At 41.4% G+C, this 21375-nt stretch overlaps 2 protein-coding genes across 7 annotated transcripts in view; both read right to left on the bottom strand.

Annotated features, from left to right (window-relative positions):
• The window catches only part of aqp8 (aquaporin 8), a 51066-nt gene extending 37773 nt beyond the window's left edge, over positions 1-13293 (bottom strand). Inside the window, exons 1-3 of one of the 5 annotated variants that reach the window (XR_010001208.1) lie at positions 12389-13293; positions 10369-10748; positions 514-7898 (exon numbers count right to left, since the gene is read on the bottom strand). Coding sequence is in view for 2 of the 5 variants with exons in the window: in XM_062964689.1 (XP_062820759.1) it covers positions 10649-10748; positions 12389-13293 (1005 nt within the window). In the remaining 3 variants the exon portion in view is untranslated. Of the gene's footprint in view, positions 1-513; positions 7899-10241; positions 10749-12388 lie in introns of those variants that run through there. The other 4 variants (XM_062964689.1, XM_062964690.1, XR_010001209.1 and 1 more) reach the window with 4 other exon arrangements.
• Positions 13294-13371: 78 nt separating this feature from the next.
• lcmt1 (leucine carboxyl methyltransferase 1) overlaps positions 13372-21375 on the bottom strand; it is a 32345-nt gene continuing 24341 nt past the window's right edge. The window contains exons 8-11 of one of the 2 annotated variants that reach the window (XM_062964692.1): positions 20918-21019; positions 18171-18262; positions 16579-16676; positions 13372-13909 (exon numbers count right to left, since the gene is read on the bottom strand). In XM_062964692.1, the coding sequence (XP_062820762.1) occupies positions 13887-13909; positions 16579-16676; positions 18171-18262; positions 20918-21019 (315 nt within the window). In that variant the 3' untranslated portion in view covers positions 13372-13886. The remainder of the gene's footprint in view (positions 13910-16578; positions 16677-18170; positions 18263-20917; positions 21020-21375) is intronic. The other variant, XM_062964693.1, reaches the window with a different exon arrangement.

Below are 21375 nucleotides of genomic sequence, written 5' to 3'. Positions count from 1 at the left end.
TTGGTATTTGGGGACCCCCATTTCTCATTCACTGGTATTCAGAGACCCATTTTCTTCATTCACTGGTGTTCAGAGACCCATGTTCCTCATTCATTAGTGTTCAGAAACCCGTGTTCCCCATTTATTAGTGTTTGGAGACCCATGTTCCTCATTCATTGGAGTTCAGAGAGCCATCTTCTTCATTCACTGGTATTCAGAGGCCCCTGTTCCTCATTCATTGGTGTTGGGAGGCCCATGTTTCTTCTCCCTGCCTTCCGGCTGGTGAAATTCCAGGCTTGTCCTCCCAGGATAATAATTGACACAGTCCCTGCTTTAAAGGGCGATAAAGGAGGCCAAACTCCCCTGACCCTGCCTTATCTTGGCCCCGGTTATTGGGTTCCGAAGGTTACACAACTCGCATTGAGCGCGAGAGAGATCTCAGGAGCAAACCTTGCGGCAGATAGGCCAGTTTATGGGATCGCTATGAACATTTACAGGTGTTATTATGAAACCCATCGATTTTTTTACAGCGGGCCATAAATACAAGTGGAATTTTCCAAACGAGTCGGATTGCGGTTTCCTCTGTCCAAACATTGCAAGGAGACATCCAACCTCCCTTTAAAGATCTCCAAAACGGGAGAGCCCACCGCCCTCCAAAAAGCCATTTATTCCACTTTTGATCCACTCCTACAGCGAGAACATGTTCTGCGTGGAATCTCTTTCCCTGTCATTTGGATCCGTTGCTTCATGTTCTTGTCTCCCGAGCAGCACGAAAGAAGCCTGCCTCATCCTCTTCTACCTGACATCCTTTCAGCTATTTAAAGATAACCCCCCCTCCCTCCCTCCGTCATGTCAATTTGTTGTCTTCTCTTCTTTAGGATGAACGTTCCCAGATCTCTAAACCAACCCAAAATAGGGCTTCTGATTTCCATCTTGGCTCATCTTCATCGCTCCGTTTTGGACGCCTCTCGCTTCATCAACCTCCTTTAGGAACTGCATTTCCAAAAGCTGAAGTTTTATGCAAACGCCTTGCCAGAAGTTTGGGGATGAAGGAAAAATTATTGGTGCCGGGTCCTTGCATATGGATTGCCTTCTTTTTTTTCCCCATTTATTTCATTTATTTCAGTTTTTTATTTAAATTATTGAAAAATTTTGAATTTTACATATTCAGTACTTAAAACTTATACATTCTTTAACAAATTTGCAATACAGAGTTATGTATATCATAGCTCCTATGGTATTTTCACTCTCTAACTATATTACATACTCATATTATTTACCTTTTGTTACCCTTCACCCCAGACCAGCCAATTACAATATTTATTTCCAAAATTTCATTGTTTCTTTTACAGGTTTTTCCCCCTTTCCTTCTACGTATACAAACTCTATAAATTTTCCCCATATCTTCCCAAAATCATCCTTTTTTAATAACCCTCTTTTAATTTTAATATTACATATCAATTTATCATTTATCACAATATCCCAAATCTCCTTATACCATTCTTCCAATTGGCACTCCTCACTTCCTTTCCATTTTTTGGCTATTAACAATCTTGCTGCCGTTACCAAGTTGGCGATTAGTTCCTTTAACTCTTTTGATATTTGAATATTATCCATAAATGACAACAGTGCTATTTCAGGCGTTCCCATTATTTCTGTTTTGGTGATTCCCTTTATTTCTTTAAAAACATTCTCCCAAAATTTTTGAACATATTTACAGAACCACCACATATGTATATATATTTTAAAAAATTTGGGGGGGGGGGGGGGAGAGGAAAAATTAATGAAACATTAAGCGACGATTAGAGAATGGGCCAACAATGGTTCGAATTACATTGCTGGTTGGCTGTGAGACAATGTCTCGGAATGCGTATCAAAAAGCGAGAACAATCCAAAATAATTCCGATATACGATTCAAAACGATTTTTTGGACATGTCTAGTATATATGTACAGATTTCCTGACAGCCCCTCCAGCACTGCTTAGAGTATTTCTTATCAATTTGATTTAATCTAATTGGTGTCAGGTAGCATCTCCAAACCACTTTATAATAATTCTCTTTTATTCTTATAGACATGTTTTTTAATATACGCATATTCCACATTTCTTTCCAGATTTGAGGGTGTATTTCCTTATTGCAATCTTACTCCCACATTTCTTTAAGGTGATCCTGCTCCTGCTCTTTATCTATTAGCAATTTGTAAATATCACTTGTTATATCTTTAGTTCTTTTTTTCCTTCCCTTCCCCCCCTTGGATTAATCATCTTCTCAAATTTTGTCAGTTCTCTATGGATTGCCTTCTAATAGCAAAGAGGCTATATTAGTCCGCCATTGTGCATAATTCCGATATGTTTTAACATTATAATCATATATAGAGGGGTCTTGGTATCTGGTGCCACGTCCCTCCATGGATGGCCAGTTTATGCCAAGGATGTGACTAGGTTTTGGTACCAGGTTCTCTCCTTTATACCAGAGATACCATATAATTCAACCATTGTATACTTTGATATGTCTTACATTATAATTCTTGGTATTTGATGGTGAAGACCCTCCATGGATTGCCACTTTCTTCTGTGGAGGCCATTAGGTAAAGGTAAAGGATTTCGCCTGACATTAAGTCCAGTTGTGTCCGACTCTGAGGGTTGGTGCTCATCTCTATTTCTAAGCCAAAGAGCCGGCGTTGTCCGTAGACACCTCCAAGGTCATGTGGCCGGCATGACTTCAGAGCACCATTACCTTCCCGCCAGAGCGGGTACCTATTGATCTACTCACATTTGCATGTTTTTGAACTGCTAGGTCGGCAGAAGTTGGGGCTAACAGCAGGCGCTCACTCCGCTCCCTGGATTCGAACCTGCAACTTTTCGGTCCACAAGTTCAGCAGCTCAGCGCTTTAACACGCTGCACCATTGGGGGCTCCTATTACTCCATTATTGCTTATTATTATTTGTACTAAGGATGTGATACTCAATTATCATACACAAATTATATGCAACATTACTCCATTATTGCATATAATTTGGGTATGTCTAAACATTATTAATCCTATATCGAAGGCCCTTGGAATCTGGTGCCAAGTCCCTCCATGGGTTGCTCTTTTATACCAGGGATGCCTTATGACTTCTTCTATATACATAAACTAGCTGAGCCCAGCCACGCATTGCTGTGGCGAAGTTTGGTGGTATAGGAAATAAAGTATTGAGGAATTGGTGGTAGTTATGGTAAAGGGTAAGTTCAGTCGTGTCTGACTATGTGGGCGGAGCTTAGCCTTTTAACTGGCAGCAATTGGATAAAAACAATTATTCATCTCCCTCTAATTTGGACTTTATTTTTCTTTTCTTTTTGTTGTATGAACGTAGAGGCATGGATGAGGGGTTCTGCTGCCAAGTTTAGTGTTTCTAGGATGTGCAGTTTTGTTGTTTTCTCCTAGGCCGAAATTTCATTACCCTTTTATATATATAGAAGAGTGATGGCATCAGGACAGCGGACAAAACAACAAAACTACAGGCCCCCCAACTTCGAAATTTGACAACACAACCCATCATTCACGGCTCTAGGTTGATACAACAAAAAGAAAAGAAAAATAAAGTCCTAATTACAAGGAGAGGAATAATAGTTTTTATCCCATTGCTGCCAGTTTGAAGGCTAAGCTCCACCCACTTGGTCTCCTAGCAACCCACTCAGCCCAGGGGACAGGCACAGTTAGGCCTCACTTAGGCCTCTTCCGCAGATTATCAGATTTTAACTGGATTATATGGCAGTGTAGACTCAAGGCCCTTCCACACAGCTATATAACCCATCTTATATTATCTGCTTTGAACTGGATTATCTTGACTCCACACTGCCATATAATCCACTTCAGTGTGCATACTAAACATAAAGACAACCATACAACAGACATTCAATACCACCACTACCTCAACAATTTCTCACCAACACCACCAGACAACACCACAGCAACGCGTGGCTGGGCACAGCTAGCTGCATTATATTATGTGGACATAACATTATATTCATATCTAGTGGGCCTATTGTATTTGTTGGGCTTTGGTGCCAGGTCCCTCCATGGGTTGCCCTTTCATGACTTTGCATCATAAAATATTTGGACATAACCAGGGATATAATCTGGGCATACCAGGAATGCCTCATGACTTTGCATCACATATAATGTGGACATAACATTATATTCATATCCAGTGGGCCTTTATATTTGTTGGGCTTTGGTGTCTAATCCCTCCATGGGTATGCCGTTTTATGACTTTGCATCATATATAATTTGGGCGTAATATTATATTCATATCTAATGGGCCTTTTGTATTTGTTGGGTTTTGGTGCCAGGTCCCTCCATGGATTGCCATTTTACGTCAGCGATGCCTTATGACTGTGCGTCATATATAATGTGGACATAAGATTATATTCATATCTAGTGTGCCTTTTGTATTTGTTGAACTTTGGTGCCAGGTCCATGGATTGCCATTTTACGCCAGGGGTGCCTTATGACTTTGCACCATATATAATGTGGGCATAACATTATATTTATATCCAGTGTGCCTTTTGTATTTGTTGAGTTTTGGTGCCAGGTCCATGGATTGCCATTTTACACCAGGGATGATATATTACTCTGCTATTGTGTAACATTTGGATATATTTCCACATTATCCATCATATTCACTAGGCCAGAACCCATAGATTGCCAGTTTATACTAAGGATGTGATAATTATAATACACAATATGGATATGTCATAATGCTATAATCATTGTGTTCTAACCGATGTTGATGCTGGACTCGTCCCCATGTAAGCCACCCAGAGTCCTTATTATTATTATTATTATTATTATTATTATTATTATTATTATTATTATTATTATTATTATTATTTTATTATGACACAGCAAACAAGATAGATATACTGGATTTTGTTTTACAACATCACAAGTTGAACACTTCCCAAGTGTCTAGGACTGTGTGATGTATTTTCGGATGATGCGCGCAGATCCCAGCAGGGTGGCCTTTTGCAGTTGGCAGATCATAATTTTGTCAATGTCTATTGTTTCCAAATGCCGGCTGAGATCTTTTGGCACGGCACTCAGTGTGCCCATCACCACCGGAACCACCTGAACCGGTTACTGCCAGAGTCTTTGAAGTTCAATCTTGAGGTCCTGATAGCGGCTGAGTTTTTCCTGTTGTTTTTTGTCAATGCAACTGTCACCTGGGATGGCGACATCAATGATCCAAACCTTTTTCTTTTCCACAACTGTGATGTCTGGTGTGTTGTGTTCCAGAACTTTGTCAGTCTGGATTCGGAAGTCCCACAGTAGCTTTGCGTGCTCATTTTCCAATACTTTTGCAGGTTTGTGATCCCACCAGTTCTTTACTGCTGGGAGGTGGTACTTGAGGCATAATTTCCATTAATCATTTGGTCCACATAGTATTATTCGGAAGTCCCACACAGAGGCGGTTCAACCACCAGGCCAACTAGGCAGTTGCCTGTGGCGCCATCTTGTTGGGGGCGCCATCGAGGCAACTCATGTCTCCTGCGGCCTGCCTCTGCTGCCGCGCCTCCCTCTGCAAGGAAGGAGCTGAGGTTGCCGCTTTGCCCCAAACACCTTCCTTCTCGCCAGGAAGGCGTTCGGGGCTTTGCAGAGCAGAGAAGCTGCCAAACGCCTTTGTGGCAAGGCCTTCGTGGCAAGGCCTTCCTGGCGAGGCCTCGCCAGGAAGGCGTTCAGCGGTTTAGGGAGCAGAGAAGCACCATTTCTCTGCTCCCCAAAGCCCCGAACGCATTCCTGGCAAGAACGAATGTTTGGATTTCTCCTGTTTTCAGAGTGTTGTTCTTTATTTATTGTCCTGATTTTACAGGGTTTTTTTTTAATACTGGGGGCTATCTGGGTTATCTAAGTCCACACTGCCCTATATCCCTGTTCAATGTTTGGTGCTAAATTCGCAAATATAGTAATTCCTACATAACATTACCATGTATTGAACTGCTTTTTCTGTTGATTAGTTGTAAAACATGATGTTTTGGTGCTTAATTTGTAAAATCTTAATGTAATTTGATGTTTAATAGGCATTTCCTCAATCCCTCCTTATTATCCAACATTTTCGCTTATCCAATGCTTTTATTTTTCAGTGATTGGTTTGGGGGGGGGGGGGGGGAGGGTGCCAAAATTCTGTTTGCCTACACTTGAAAAATACCTAGGGCCGGCTCTGGTCCCACAGTATCTTTGCGTGCTCATTCTCCAATACTTTTGCAGGTTTGTGATCCCACCAGTTCTTTGCTGCTGGGAGGTGGTACTTGAGGCATAAGTTCCAATGAATCATTTGGGCCACATAGTTGTGCCTCTGTTAGTAGTCTGTCTGTGCAATTTTCTTACAGCAGCTGAGGATATGATCAATGGTTTCGTCAGTTTCCTTGCACAGTCTGCATTTTGGGTCGATCTTGGCCTGAATTGCCTTTGTCCTGATGTCTTGCTCCTGGGCTGCAAGGATCAGGCCTTCTGTCTCCTTCTTCAGGGTCCCATTCGTGAGCCAGAGCCAGGTCTTCTCCTTATCAGCTTTTCCTTCAATTTTGTCAAGGAACTTTCCATGCAATGTTTTGTTGTGCCAGCTGTCAGCTCTAGTTTGTAGTGCGGCTTTCTTGTACTGGTTTTTTGTCTATTTGTTGTTGTTGTTGTTGTTGTTATCATCATCATCATCATCTGTGGATTGTTTGGGGTTTGGTGCCAAGGAGCCAACACAGGTGACAGTCCCTATTTGGAGAAGCAACGGCTTCATTCTGTCTCCTATCCTGGTTTGCATTTTGTTGCAGTTCCATTGCAAAGAATTCCCTCTTATCTGCAGCGCAAATGCACAAATGCACATTCAGAAGGACAATGCACAAGCCTCGGCTGCCTTCCTCGAAACCTGAGCTTCCGAGAGGCCCGAGAAAAAGCCTCTGATGTTTTTCCCAGGAATTATGTAATGCAGGCTTTGCAGAAGGCAGAGTTTTGCCGGGGACGCCGTGCTCTGCAGTGTTGCTATTTTCGTAGCTGGTTAAGTACAGGGGCTCCCAGCAAAAAGAGAGAGGCAAAAAGAAGAGAGAGAGAGAGATGGATGTATTAGGGAAAGCAACAGAAAATTCTGCAAACTTGAGATTTAGCAGTAGCATCAAGAGCAGCAGGGTTTGGGAAGAGTGTTGCTGCTCCTGCCGCTAACAAAACCCTTCGAGCGTCGGATCTGCCCCAAAGACACCAGAAAAAGCGAAGATTCCCCAAGATGCAAGGAACAAGGATGAAGCAAAGCCCGTCTCCTTGAAAAGCCCTTGGAGGCAGCAGAGAAGGGAGCTTAGATGCTGTTGCTTCAGAGGAAGAAAAAAAACAAAACAGAAAAACACACAAAAGTGTGAAAGAGGGCAAAGCTGTCAGAATGGATTTGCAGGGATAGAAGCCAAAGCTGGCGCATGCTTTTGGAGGAGGGAGGGGGGGGGTCCTCCGCTCTTGCTTCGCCATGGCAACCCAAATCCCAGTCTACCTGCGGCTGGCACCACACAATCCCCCAAACGCAAGGGCAAACGGCACCTTCCCTTCCAAAATATAGGACGCTCTTCGCACACAAGACCCCGGAGCGTTTTGGGTTTTGGATGCTCAGATTCATGCAACAGAACCCAGAGCGTTGTGGCAATTAATCAGGGCATCGTCAGTGGCACCATTGTGGGTCTCCAAGCCATTTTTGATTTATTATGACCCTCTGAGGCTGAGAGAGCATGACATTCCCATGTGTTTCCATAACTGAGGATTCGAATCCTACTTCCCAAAGTCATAGGTCCAATGATCAAAACACTGCACCGCACTGACTCTTTTGGGGTGAGATGTTGTATTGTTTTGCTCTTCTTCCGCATCAGGTTCGGCCTCATCCAACGACTTCTGCTGTATTTGCCTGAATTGGCTTTAGGAAGAAGAGAGGAATGCTATCAAATACAGAAGATCGGTTATATAGTATTATCTAAACTGGGAGTAGGATAATAAGGGATTAACGAAACATTAAGAGACAATTAGAGAATGGGCCAACAATGGTTCGAATTACATTGCTGGTTGCGCTGTGAGACAATGTCTCGGAATGCGTATCAAAAAGTGAGAACAATCCGAAATAATTCCGATTAAGATTCAAATAATTACGATTCAAAACGATTTTTTGGACATGTCTAGTGTTTACGGTATTTCTTCAATTCTAAGGCACATGATTTCCCTATATAAACATTATATGGGGTGCGTCTTATGTATTTTTGTTGTCATTGGTCCTGAAATGAGGATGCACCTTACAATCCATGGCACTTTATAAGTGAAGAAATACAATATTAGCACAGGTATGTTAGGTTAGTGTGCTTCCTTTAGATTTAGTTTCATACTGGAGTGGTGCAATGTGTTAAACCCTTGTGCCAGCTGGACTGCTGACCCGAAGGTTGGGTTGCTGACTTGAAGGTTGCCGGTTCAAATCTGCAGGACGGGGTGAGCTCCCATCTGTCAGCTCTAGCTTGTGGGGAAATGAGGGAAGCCTCCCAGCAGGATGGTAACACATCCAGGAACCCCCTGGCCAACATTTCTGTAGACCAGGGGTCCTCAAACATTTTAATCCGAGGGCCGGTCCACAATCCTTCAGACTGCTGAAGGGCCGGATTATCATTTGAAAAAAAATACAAACAAATTCCGATGCACACTGCATATGTCTTATTTGTAGTGCAAAAACAACAAGAACAATGAAAGAACAATACAATATTTAAAAATAAAAACAATTTTAACCAACATACATTGATCAGGATTTCAATGGGAAGTGTGGTCCTACTTCTGGCCAATGAGATAGTCAAGTTAATTAGGGTGGTTGTTGTTGTTGTTGTTGTGTGCCTTCAAGTAATTTCAGACTTTGGGCGAGCCTAAGTCTAAAATGTATTTATTTATTTATTATTTATTTACTGCATTTATTTACTACATTTGTATCACACCCTTCTCACCCCAAAGGGGACTCAGAGTGGCTTACAAATTCTATGTACATACAATATATTATATTATTAGCATAGCACAATATTAGCATTATATATTACTATATTGAACTATACCACTATACTGTAATATCATATGTAACTAGCTGTGCCCGGCCACGCGTTGCTGTGGCGAAGTATGGTGGTATGGGAAATAAAGTATCGAGGAATTGGTGGTAGTTAAGGTAAAGGGTAAAGGTTTTCTCCAGACGTTAAGTCCAGTCATGTCTGACTCTGGGGGTTGGTGCTCATCTCCATTTCTAAGCCGAAGAGCCGGCGTTGTCCGTAGACACCTCCAAGGTCATGTGGCCGGCATGACTGCATGGAGTGCCGTTATCTTCCCGCTGGAGCGGTACCTATTCATCTACTCTCATTTGCATGTTTTTGAACTTTAGGGTTGGCAGAAGCTGGGGCTAACAGTGGGGGCTCTCTCCGCTCCCCCAATTCAAACCTGCGGCCTTTCGGTCCAGAAGTTCAGCAGCTCAGTATTTTAACACGCTGCGCCATCAGGGGATATTATTTCCTAAAAGTTGTGAATATACAATATTTCTGATTTTTTTGTCTGTTGGAGGCAAGTATGAATGCTGCAATTAGGGAAAATGATTAGCATGTAATGGCCTTGCAGCTTTAAAGTCTGTCTGTTTACTCCCTAAGTGAATTTTTTGTTGGGAGGTATTAGCTGGCCTGGATTGTTTCCTGTCTGGAATTCCCTTGTTTTCAGAGTGGTGTTCTTTGCGATATTAATTAGATAATCTGTGGAAGAGGCCTAAGTGAAGCCTAACTCTGCCTGTCCCCTGGGGTGATTCGGTTGCAAGGAGACCAAGTGGGCGGAGCTTAGCCTTCTAACTGGCAGCAATTAGATAAAAACAATTATTCCTCTCCCTCTAATTAGGACTATTTTTCTTTTCTTTTTGTTATATCAACCTAGAGCCGTGGATGATGGGTTGTGTTGTCAAATTTTGAGGTTGGGGGGCCTGTAGTTTTGTTGTTTTGTCCGCTGCCCTGATGCCATCACTCTTTTATATATATAGATAAAGAATATAATACTCTTATATGGTGTTATTATTAGTGTTATATTGTATTACATTATAATATTATTATCAATATTATATGTATATACAATATATTATATTATAAAAATGAGGGCGGGGGCCAGGTAAATGACCTCGGAGGGCCGTATCCGGCCCCCGGGCCTTAGTTTGGGGACCTCTGCTGTAGACGGCCAATTCTCTCACACCACAACTTGTAGTATGATCTCAAGTCACTTCTGACACGATAAAAACTTTAATACCATTTCGCAATGACATGTATTATGAAAATATGCTTTTCTTCCTACTTCTAAATAAAAGTGAATGCAAATGTTCATAGAGGAACATAACGTACCCATATATTTGGATGGCCTCTAATTGCCCCACGCTAAGCACACTTCTGTCTGCCGAGGCCTTTATATAGAGAGATAATACTATATAACCAGAAGCGAAGGTGTCCGCATTTCATGTTGTACTTCCTTCAAGAGGTGAGGGCCTCTCCGAAGTTACATAAATTGAGGTTGAGGAGATTAACAAGCCCAAACCGTCAGCTGAGAAATGTGCCACCTCCGCCATCCGAACGAAGGAACGTCACCGATAAAATCCGGGGGAATGTGGCCTCAGCTGCCTGCTGTTCAAATAAGAAAGGGTTTTATCGGCATGCCAACCTTTGGCAAAAATGCCTCTCGGGGAAACAATGGAGGGGAGAAGGTCAACTTCCTGCAGAACATCTTGCTAAAAAAAGAGAGACACAATGGAAACCGGTTGCAGGTGGGAAGCAAAAAAAAAAGGGGGGGGGAATGGTATTTTTACAAAAAGGAAACAATTAAAACTCAAGTCGATTTGACAAAGTGTTTTTTCAATCATTAGCAAAAGGACTCAACTTTGCAAGGATTGGGAATAAAGATCCGGTCGATACACTGCGGCTGTCAAGCCAGAGCGGGGATCGAGAAACAAGGCCTGGGCTGGGACAACATGAACTCTTAATTGAGCCTTGCTAATTAAAGCCCAAATCCACTTTCGATTAGATCAAATAAGACTAATTGCTTATGCAAAGCGCATGGATTCTGCAAATCAATCCTAGTAGGGACTTGATGCTGTGGGGATTCAGAGCCCTTGGACATTGATGGAATGCATCTCCCAACATCCCCTGGCTTTTATAGGCCATTTTCCAGGGATAGATATATCCTTATTAATACAGTAGAGTCTCACTTATCCAACCTTCTGGATTATCCAACGCATTTTTGTAGTCAATGTTTTCAATATATCATGATATTTTGGTGCTAAATTCGTAAATACAGTAATTACTACATAGCATTAATTAATTTATTTATTAGCAACATTTATATCCCGCCCTTCTTGCCCTGAAGGGGACTCAGGGCGGCTCACAAGTCAATATGTATATAAATATATTATATTATTCATATAGCACAATATAAGCATTATATATTACTATATTGAACTATAACACTATATTGTAATATTATTAGTAATATTACATGTAATATAAATATACCATTATAATAGTGTATAATAATTATTATATTGTATTACATTATAATAATATTATTAATATTATATGCATATACAAAATATTATATTATTAGTATAGCATAATATGATTATTATATATTATTATATTGTTATATTGACACAGGAGACATGGTGGAATGATGTCTTCCTGCCCCCTCTTCATTCTGTCTCCTAGATTAGCATTGAATAGCCTTGCAGTTGCAAAGCCTGACTGTTGTTGCCTGGGGACATCCTTTGTCTGGGACTCTTGACTCCACAGAGAAGCCATTGAAATCCACAAGAAGCAGGTGGATAATTGCAACAGAAAGGAGGAAACAATAGAAATCAACAAAATTTGGCTCCCAGTATTTAAAAAATACAGTATTTAATGTGTAATGAACTACTTTTTCTGTCAAATTTGTTGTATAACATGATGTTTTGGTGCTTAATTTGTAAAATCATAACCTATTTTGATGTTTAATAGGCTTTTTCTTAATCTCTTCTTATTATCCAACATATTCACTTATCCAACATTCTGCCGGCCCGTTTATGTTGGATAAGTGAGACTCTACTGTACTAGAAAACCATGGGAAATGTGTAGTTTGCAAAGGTTCTTATATTTCTCCAATTAGAACCCTAATTTCAGTATCATCAACAACAAAAAGCACATACACCTTCAAAACTATAATACACCCAGTTTTAAAGATGTTTATATGGGTATTTCATTTTAGAATGAAAGAAATATCATATTGGGGAGGAGATACAAGTGGGGTTTTGTTTGTCCAGAAACACCAAAAAAAGATATTTCCCCACCATTTTCTGTGCAAAAAATATGTAGTTTTGAATACTGCCATGATTCTTACCAATGCCAGGGTTTTCTTGTCATTTTCATGACTAATCTCCAAGAATGTTCTTTCTTTTGTTCATAAGGAATCCTGGAAGTGAATAGTCCAACCACCTCCAGAAGGTTGTTGTGTGTTTTCCGGGCTGTATGGCCATGTTCCAGAACTATTCTCTCCTGTTGTTTCGCCACATCTATGGCAGGCATCCTCAGAGGTTGTGAGGATTTCATGGTCAGAATCACAGGGTTGTTGTATGTTTTCCAGGCTGCCTGGTCACATTCCAGAAGCATTCTCTCCTGACGTTTCGCCACATCTATGGCAGGCATCCTCAGAGGTTGAGAGGCTTTCATGGTCAGAATCACAGGGTTGTTGTATGTTTTCCAGGTTGTCTGGCCACATTCCAGAAGCATTCTCTCCTGATGTTTCGCCACATCTATGGCAGGCATCCTCAGAGGTTGTGAGGCTTTCATGGCCAGAATCACAGGGTTGTTGTGTGTTTTCCGGGCTGTCTGGCCACATTCCAGAAGTATTCTCTCCTGACGTTTCGCCACATCTATAGCAGGCATCCTCAGAGGTTGTGAGGCTTTCATGGTCAGAATCACAGGGTTGTTGTACGTTTTCCAGGCTGTCTGGCCATGTTCCAGAAGTATTCTCTCCTGACGTTTCGCCACATCTGTGGCAGGCATCCTTAGAGGTTGTGAGGCTTTCATGGTCAGAATCACAGGGTTGTTGTATGTTTTCCAGGCTATCTGGCCACATTCCAGAAGTATTCTCTCCTGACGTTTCTCCACATCTATGGCAGGCATCCTCAGAGGTTGTGAGGCTTTCATGGTCAGAATCACGGGGTTGTTGTATGTTTTCCAGGCTGTATCGCCATGTTCCAGAAGTATTCTCTCCTGACGTTTCGCCACATCTATGGCAGGCATCCTCAGAGATTGTGAGGGTTGTGATTTCAGACCCAAAGGATTGCGGGAGAAGCTGAAAGAAGGCACTTTGACACTGCATTACAAAAAAGCCCCACTGTTTATTAACACTTGATGGAGAGGCTGGAGGAGAGGGTGCTTCAAGGATAGAGGGAGAGGCCTGGTCAAATGCCAAATGGTAAACAGCAGGAGAATGGGGTTGCCCTTCCGGAGGCACACAGAGGGGGGATGGACCCAACATGGTCATCTTGTGGCAGCCATGCCACCCAACGGATCCTTCCGCCCCTCCTAGTCCACTCTGCAGCGAGACAGGGACACCAGATCCTCCTTTTGCTCACACTTCACAATAACTTAAGGAAACAAGAGAAAAATGAGAAAAAAACATCCTACAAGTCCTTACAAAAGAGCGTCTTCCAGCCCTTGGCTGCCGACCAAAAGCCGGTCCTTTTATTCAGACACAAAAACGGGGCCGCCGGGTGTTTCAGTGCGGAAGTGAGTGAGAGGGCCGCACCTGAAAAGACCCCGCCGTAGGTGTTTTTTTCCCAAAAGTGCTGTCAGTGAAGGAGGAGCATCAGCTTCAAGTGGCACAAAAGGCGTTACAGGGTGATCTCCAAGAGACCTGTTTGGGAAGGAGAGAGGGAGAAAGAGAAGCCTCAAGGTCACGGAAACACATTTCCATCAAGGGCCACCTCAACCTTGTTAGGATTGCCTTCAAAGGTCCATCGAATCCATGGAGGTAGGATCAATGGAGACAGAAGAGCAACTATAATTTTTTTTTTACATAGAATTACTTTTTTGCTGCAGATATTACAGAGTGACAACTCCCACCCTTTAGATCAGGGGTCCTCAAACTTTTTAAGCCGAGGGCCGGTCCACAATCCTTCAGACTGTTGAAGGGCTGGATTATCATTTGAAAAAAAATACAAACAAATTCCGATACACACTGCATATGTCTTATTTGTAGTGCAAAAACAACAACAACAAGAACAATGAAAGAACAATACAATATTTAAAAATAAAAACAATTTTAACCAACATACATTGATCAGGATTTCAATGGGAAGTGTGGTCCTGCTTCTGGCCAATGAGATAGTCAAGTTAATTAGGGTTGTTGTTGTTGTTGTTGTTGTGTGCCTTCAAGTCATTTCAGACTTTGGGCGAGCCTAAGTCTAAAATGTATTTATTTATTTATTATTTATTTACTGCATTTATTTACTACATTTGTATCGCACCCTTCTCACCCCAAAGGGGACTCAGAGTGGCTTACAAATTCTATGTACATACAATATATTATATTATTAGCATAGCACAATATTAGCATTATATATTACTATATTGAACTATACCACTATACTGTAATACTATTAGTAATATTATATGTAATATAGAATATAATACTATTATATGGTATTATTATTAGTGTTATATTGTATTACATTATAATATTATTATCAATATTATATGTATATACAATATATTATATTATAAAACTGAGGGCAGGGACCAGGTAAATGACCTCGGAGGGCCGCATCCGGCCCCTGGGCCTTAGTTTGGGGACCCCTGCTTTAGATTATATAGGGACGATGAGAATTGCAACCCAACAGCATATGTAGCTCTGAGGTTAGGGACATGTAATGCCAGACACCACATACCCACAAGCTTGGATCTCAATCTAGACCTGACTCAAGCCTCTCAGATGTCTCTGCACCCCAACTTCCACCTGCTCTAGTCTTGATGCTTAAGGATGAGGAATACAACAGACCAGCATCTGGTGGGCCACATAAAAGGACATGGAGGGACGGATTCACCTCAAAGGGCTTGATTTTGACCCATGTGATGTAGGTCATTCTGGATTCAAAGTGGAGGCATCCAAAATGCTAACTAGATGTTTTTGTGAGCAACGGCAGCCCAAACACTCATGTATATCTAAAGCTTAAGGGAGTGACTTTCCAGGATTGCAAATGTACAATTTCCGGCTAATACCACATTGTTACAATTTATTTATTTAACTTCTGTATTGCGTTTTTTAAATGTGGGATTTTTAAGTGTGGGATTGCCTTGTGTCTCCATGAGGAGAAACAACAACAACAAAAATGAGACAGAAATTCTTGCAGTTGCAATCTTGGAAAGGAACTCCCTTAAGTTGCAATCCAGGATATTATAATAATAATAATAATAATAATAATAATAATAATACATCACACAGTCCTAAACACTTGGGAAGTGTTCAACTTGTGATTTTGTGATACGAAATCAAGCATATCTATCTTGTTTGCTGTGTCATACAATAAAATAATAATAATACAAAAACAACAACAACAATAATACATCACACAGTCCTAAACACTTGGGAAGTGTTCGACTTGTGGTTTTGTTTGCTGTGTCATACAATAAAATAATAATACCATAATAATAATACAACAACAACAACAACAACAACATATCACACAGTCCTAAACACTTGAGAAGTGTTCGACTTGTGATTTTGTGATACGAAATCTAGCATATCTATCTTGTTTGCTGTGTCATACAATAAAATAATAATACCATAATAATAATACAACAACAACATCAACAATAATAATAATAATAATAATACATCACGCAGTCCTAAACACTTGGAAAGTGTTCGACTTGTGGTTTTGTTTGCTGTTTTGTTTGCTGTGTCATACAATAAAATAATAATACCATAATAATAATAATACAACAACAACAACAACAACACATCACACAGTCCTAAACACTTGGGAAGTGTTCGACTTGTGGTTTTGTGATACGAAATCCAGCATATCTATCTTGTTTGCTGTGTCATACAATGTCGCTGTGTCAATAATAATAATAATAATAATTCCGCTTCTCCTTGCAATTTGAGATGAATTGGCACAGACCACTATCCTTTGGAATGAATGGGCATTTAAAGAGGCAAGCATTTCCCCATCACTCTGGATGCTCTATTAAAAACATCAACATAAAGCGACTCCAGGCCAGACTTCTCAATCCATCCCTCTGCTCTTTCCAAGAAGTGACCCAACAAGACCATTATTTGGTGGCTTCCCAGCTTCTATGGGTGTCTTTATGCTGTCAGTTTGAAAAACTTCAAATGTCCCGCCTGGGGCCTAAGTGGCCGGCAGAGTAAGCCAACCACAGCTGGTATTTTTGGCCTTGCCCACAACTTGGACATCTCCAAAACTGGAATCTGGCCCTCCGGCCCCTCACTTTAGGCGACCCCAAGAGGTGTCCCTCCATTATGCCGATCCTCCCAAAACAATAGAGCAGAGAAGGCCTTACCCAAATCCTGGGCGTCTTTGGTGGCCCAGGAGAGACAGTAGTGAAGCATGAGCTGCTCCAGAAGTTCTTTCTCATCCAGGAATTCGAGGGCCTCGATCCTACAGCAAAGAAGACAAGGAAGGCAGTGCTGAATGCAGGCGCTTTCTTTAGAAACGATAAAACAATGACTTATATCACTATAGGCATCCATTCCTCCAATTCCTGACCCACTGAGACATAATAATAATAATAATAATAATAATAATAATAATAATAATAATAATAATAAGCAGTCAAAGAAGAAGAACATGCCCTGGCAGAATATGTAAAGCAAAGTGAAGAACCTGCTTTGATTGAAGTCAAAAATCAGAAACTCCTCAAAGCACAGCAGACAAAAAACCAGTACAAGAAAACCACACTACAAACTAGAGCTGACAGCTGGCACAACAAAACATTGCATGGAAAGTTCCTTGACAAAATTGAAGGGAAAGCTGATAAGGAGAAGACCTGGCTCTGGCTCACGAATGGGACCCTGAAGAAGGAGACAGAAGGCCTGATCCTTGCAGCCCAGGTGCAAGCCATCAGGACAAAGGCAATCAAGGCCAAGATCGAAAAATCAGCTGATGACCCAAAATGCAGACTGTGCAAGGAAACCGACGAAACCATTGATCATATCCTCAGCTGCTGTAAGAAAATTGCACAGACAGACTACAAACAGAGGCACAACTACGTGGCCCAAATGATTCATTGGAACTTATGCCTCAAGTACCACCTCCCAGCAGCAAAGAACTGGTGGGATCACAAATCTGCAAAAGTATTGGAAAATGAACATGCAAAGATACTGTGGGACTTCCGAATCCAGACTGACAAAGTTCTGGAACACAACACACCAGACATCACAGTTGTGGAAAAGAAAAAGGTTTGGATCATTGATGTTGCCATCCCAGGTGACAGTCACATTGACGAAAAACAACAGGAAAAACTCAGGACCTCAAGATTGAACTTCAAAGACTCTGGCAGAAACCAGTGCAGGTGGTCCCGGTGGTGATGGGCACACTGGGTGCCGTGCCAAAAGATCTCAGCCGACATTTGGAAACAATAGACATTGACAAAATTACGATCTGCCAACTGCAAAAGGCCACCCTACTGGGATCTGCGCGCATCATCCGAAAATACATCACACAGTCCTAGACACTTGGGAAGTGTTCGAATTGGGATTTTGTGATACGAAATCCAGCATATCTATCTTGTTTGCTGTGTCATAATAAAATAATAATATATTAACACAGACATCCCACCTCAAGGAAGTGGCTGCAATAATCATGCAATGTCATGACTTTCACAAAGTATTACTTCTTATTTAATGGCTTGGCTCTACCTAGGATCAGAAACTCAACTCAGGTCCTTTCTTCAGGGTCCCAGGAAGGCTATATTGTTCGTCTAGGCCTGTTTATATGCTGTAGGAAAAATAACTTCTCTGCACTGACCCCCTTGTCATCGCTTAATGCTGAACTGGGCAGGACTTGTCCCGACTTGCCTTGACCAGCAGGAGAGAACAGGACTGAGAGGAATGGCTGCCCGGGACTTGCTGTTCCCTTTGGCACCGGACTCACCGTTTGACGTCTTCGGGCGGCAGGGCATTGTAGACTTCCACCATGTCCATGGCGTGTGCCCCCTCCCAGCCGTTCTGCAGGAAGCGCTGCCTCTGCAAAGGAAAAAGGTTTCAACACACATGCAAAGTGTGGGCAGGCTCTCCAGATTGAAGAGGGAGCAGGTAGAGACAATTGGGTCTAAATCAGGCAACGTTGAAGGGAAAAAGCTTGCCTAGAAAATGTTCCAAACTCTTAGGGATTTCATAGAATCCTAGAGTTGGAAGGGAACCCAAGGGCCATCCCGTCCAACCTCCTTCTGCCAGGCAGGGAATGTTAGAAATAGCAACCTCCCAACCCTTTCAGTGTTCATTTGTTAATTTACTAGCAAACCGGATGTTAAACCAATCTATCTATCTATCTATCTATCTATCTATCCATCCATCCATCCATCCATCCATCCATCCATCCATCCATCTATCTATCTATCTATCTATCTATCTATCTATCTATCTATATACACATACACACACCGTGTTTCCCCGAAAATAAGACAGTGTCTTATATTAATTTTTGCTCCTAAAGATGTGCTAGGTCTTATTTTCAGGGGATGTCTTATTTTTCCATAAAGAAGAATTCACATTTATTGTTGAACAAAAAATGAACATTTATTATATATTGTACAGTAGTTGTCATTACAAACCAACATAACCAGACAAACTCTGAACCCTATCATGAATTTCTTGTTACTACCATTATTTCCATGTACAACTGGTATGTACATTTACCAATCCTGCATGCTCTGGTGTTCTGTTTCGCAGACGCTGGGCATGCTTCCAAACAAAAAAGTTGCTAGGTCTTACTTTTGGGGGAGGCCTTATATTTAACAATTCAGCAAAACTTCTACTAGGTCTTATTTTTCGGGGATGTCTTATTTTCGGGGAAACAGGGTATATATACACACACACACACACACACACACACACACACACTAGCTGTGCCCGGCCACACGTTGCTGTGGCGAAGTCTGGTGTTATGGGAAATAAAGTATTGAGGAATTGGTGGTAGTTAAGGTAAAGGGTAAAGGTTTTCTCCTGACGTTAAGTCCAGTCATGTCAGACTGTGAGGGTTGGTGGTCATCTCCATTTCTAAGCCGAAGAGCCGGCGTTGCCCGTAGACTCCTCCAAGGTCATGTGGCCGGCATGACTGCATGGAGCGTCGTTATCTTCCCGCTGGAGCGGTACCTATTCATCTACTCTCATTTGCATGTTTTTGAACTTTAGGGTTCATAACCTAACTTGATGTTTAATAGGCTTTTCCTTAATCCCTCCTTATTATCCAACATATTCACTTATCCAACGTTCTGCTGGCCCATTTATGTTGGATAAGTGAGACTCTACTGTATTACATGTAATATAAATATACCGTTATAATAGTGTATTATTATTATTATTATTATATTGTACATATAATATTGTAACTACATCCTATCTACAACTGAACTTAAATAAGGAATGTGCCTGTATGATGAATTTACAGAAGATGTTTGTGAGTAAACAAAATATGCTATTTTTCAAAGAAGACTTTGTTTTTAAAAAAATCTCTGAGTGCATATTTTAAACTAAGAGGTTTCTAGGGGTGTTTATCTTTTGGGCAATTACAACTGCAATTTCAATGTAACAACCATCCTCTGCTCACCAAATATATTTTTGTAGTGGCATGCCTTTGTCCTTGGCAGTTCAAAGCCATGGTTCTTCAGTTTAACAACTAAGTTACCTGTGTGCCATTACATGAATGCTTATTAATATTACTTGTTCAAAGAGTTGACTTCTAACGAAGTCATGCTTTTCTTGAATAGTGGTTTTTAAAAGGTGATCTCCACATATTCATGGAGATTCACATTTGCCAAACGAATGTGACATCATTTTTCCTTTTCAATAAGGTTATGATTGCTATTTACAGTAGAGTCTCACTTATCCAACGTTCTGGATTATCCAACGCATTTTTGTAGTCAATGTTTTCAATATAATGTGATATTTTTGTACTAATTTTGTAAATACAGTAATTACAACATAACATTACTGCGTATTGAACTACTTTTTCTGTCAAATATGTGGTGCAACATGATGTTTTGGTGCTTAATTTGTAAAATCAAAAACTATTTTGATGTTTAATAGGCTTTTTCTTAATCTCTCCTTATTATCCAACATATTTGCTTATCCAACGTTCTGCCGGCCCGTTTATGTTGGATATGTGAGACTTTACTGCATTTCCAAAGGGATATCTGCACAAAGACTGGGTGCAGTTATTTCCAATAGGGAAATACAATCTGATACCTCCTGACAGATGGCCACCCAGCCCTAGAATTGGAAAGGACCCCAAAGGTCATCCAGTCCAACCCCCTTCTGCCAGGCAGGCAAACACAATCTGATCCCTCCTGATAGATGCACATCCAGCCTCTGAATCATCCAGTCCAAGCCCTTTCTGCCAGGCAGGGAGACACAATCCAAGCCCTCCCAACAGATGGCCAGCCAGTCTCTGTTTAAAGACCTCAAGGGGGAATTCCATCACCTTTAGAGGCAATCTATGTATCACTAGCGTTAGAAGGGGATTCAGGGACCATCCAAGCCCAAACCCCTTCTGCCTTTATGCAGCAAAAGCACAATCCAATCCCTCCCGACAGATGGTAATCCAGCCTCATAGACATTAGCAAGCTCATGGAGAAATAGGGCTATAGAATCCCTGCCTGACCTCCCAAAGAAAGGCCTGACCTGGGTGTCCAGCGACAGGCAGGCCTCCACGCCGATCAGGCTGCACTTCCGGCTCTGAAGGTTATCAATCATAATCTGTCCAAAGCGGTCACTCATGTTCACCTGGAGAGGAGGACTGTTATTACCATTTATATAATGCCATCACTGTACACGGTGCATTACAGATGCTCTGAAGATGCCAGCCACAGATGCAGGCAAAATGTCAGGAGAATATGTTGCTAGAACATGACCATACAGCCCAGAAACCACACCAGTTACGTAAATGGAGCAAAAGAGCTGTAATCCCAGTTAAAAGAGCAAAGGGAAAGAAGATAGCCAACACAGAGGGACAAAGCAATCTCTCTGGATATGTTTTTCATCAGTGTTGATAGAGTTTAAGTGTGAATTATTTAAAATGCCAATAAAATTTAATTATGGTTTACTATTTGTAGGTTGTGAATTGCACTGAAATGCTTTGA

This window comes from Anolis carolinensis, unplaced genomic scaffold (genome assembly GCF_035594765.1).
Source record: "Anolis carolinensis isolate JA03-04 unplaced genomic scaffold, rAnoCar3.1.pri scaffold_13, whole genome shotgun sequence".
Taxonomy (NCBI): Eukaryota; Metazoa; Chordata; class Lepidosauria; order Squamata; family Dactyloidae; genus Anolis; species Anolis carolinensis.
Note: the sequence above shows the minus strand (reverse complement) of the source record. Positions and strands in the feature narration are given on the sequence as shown.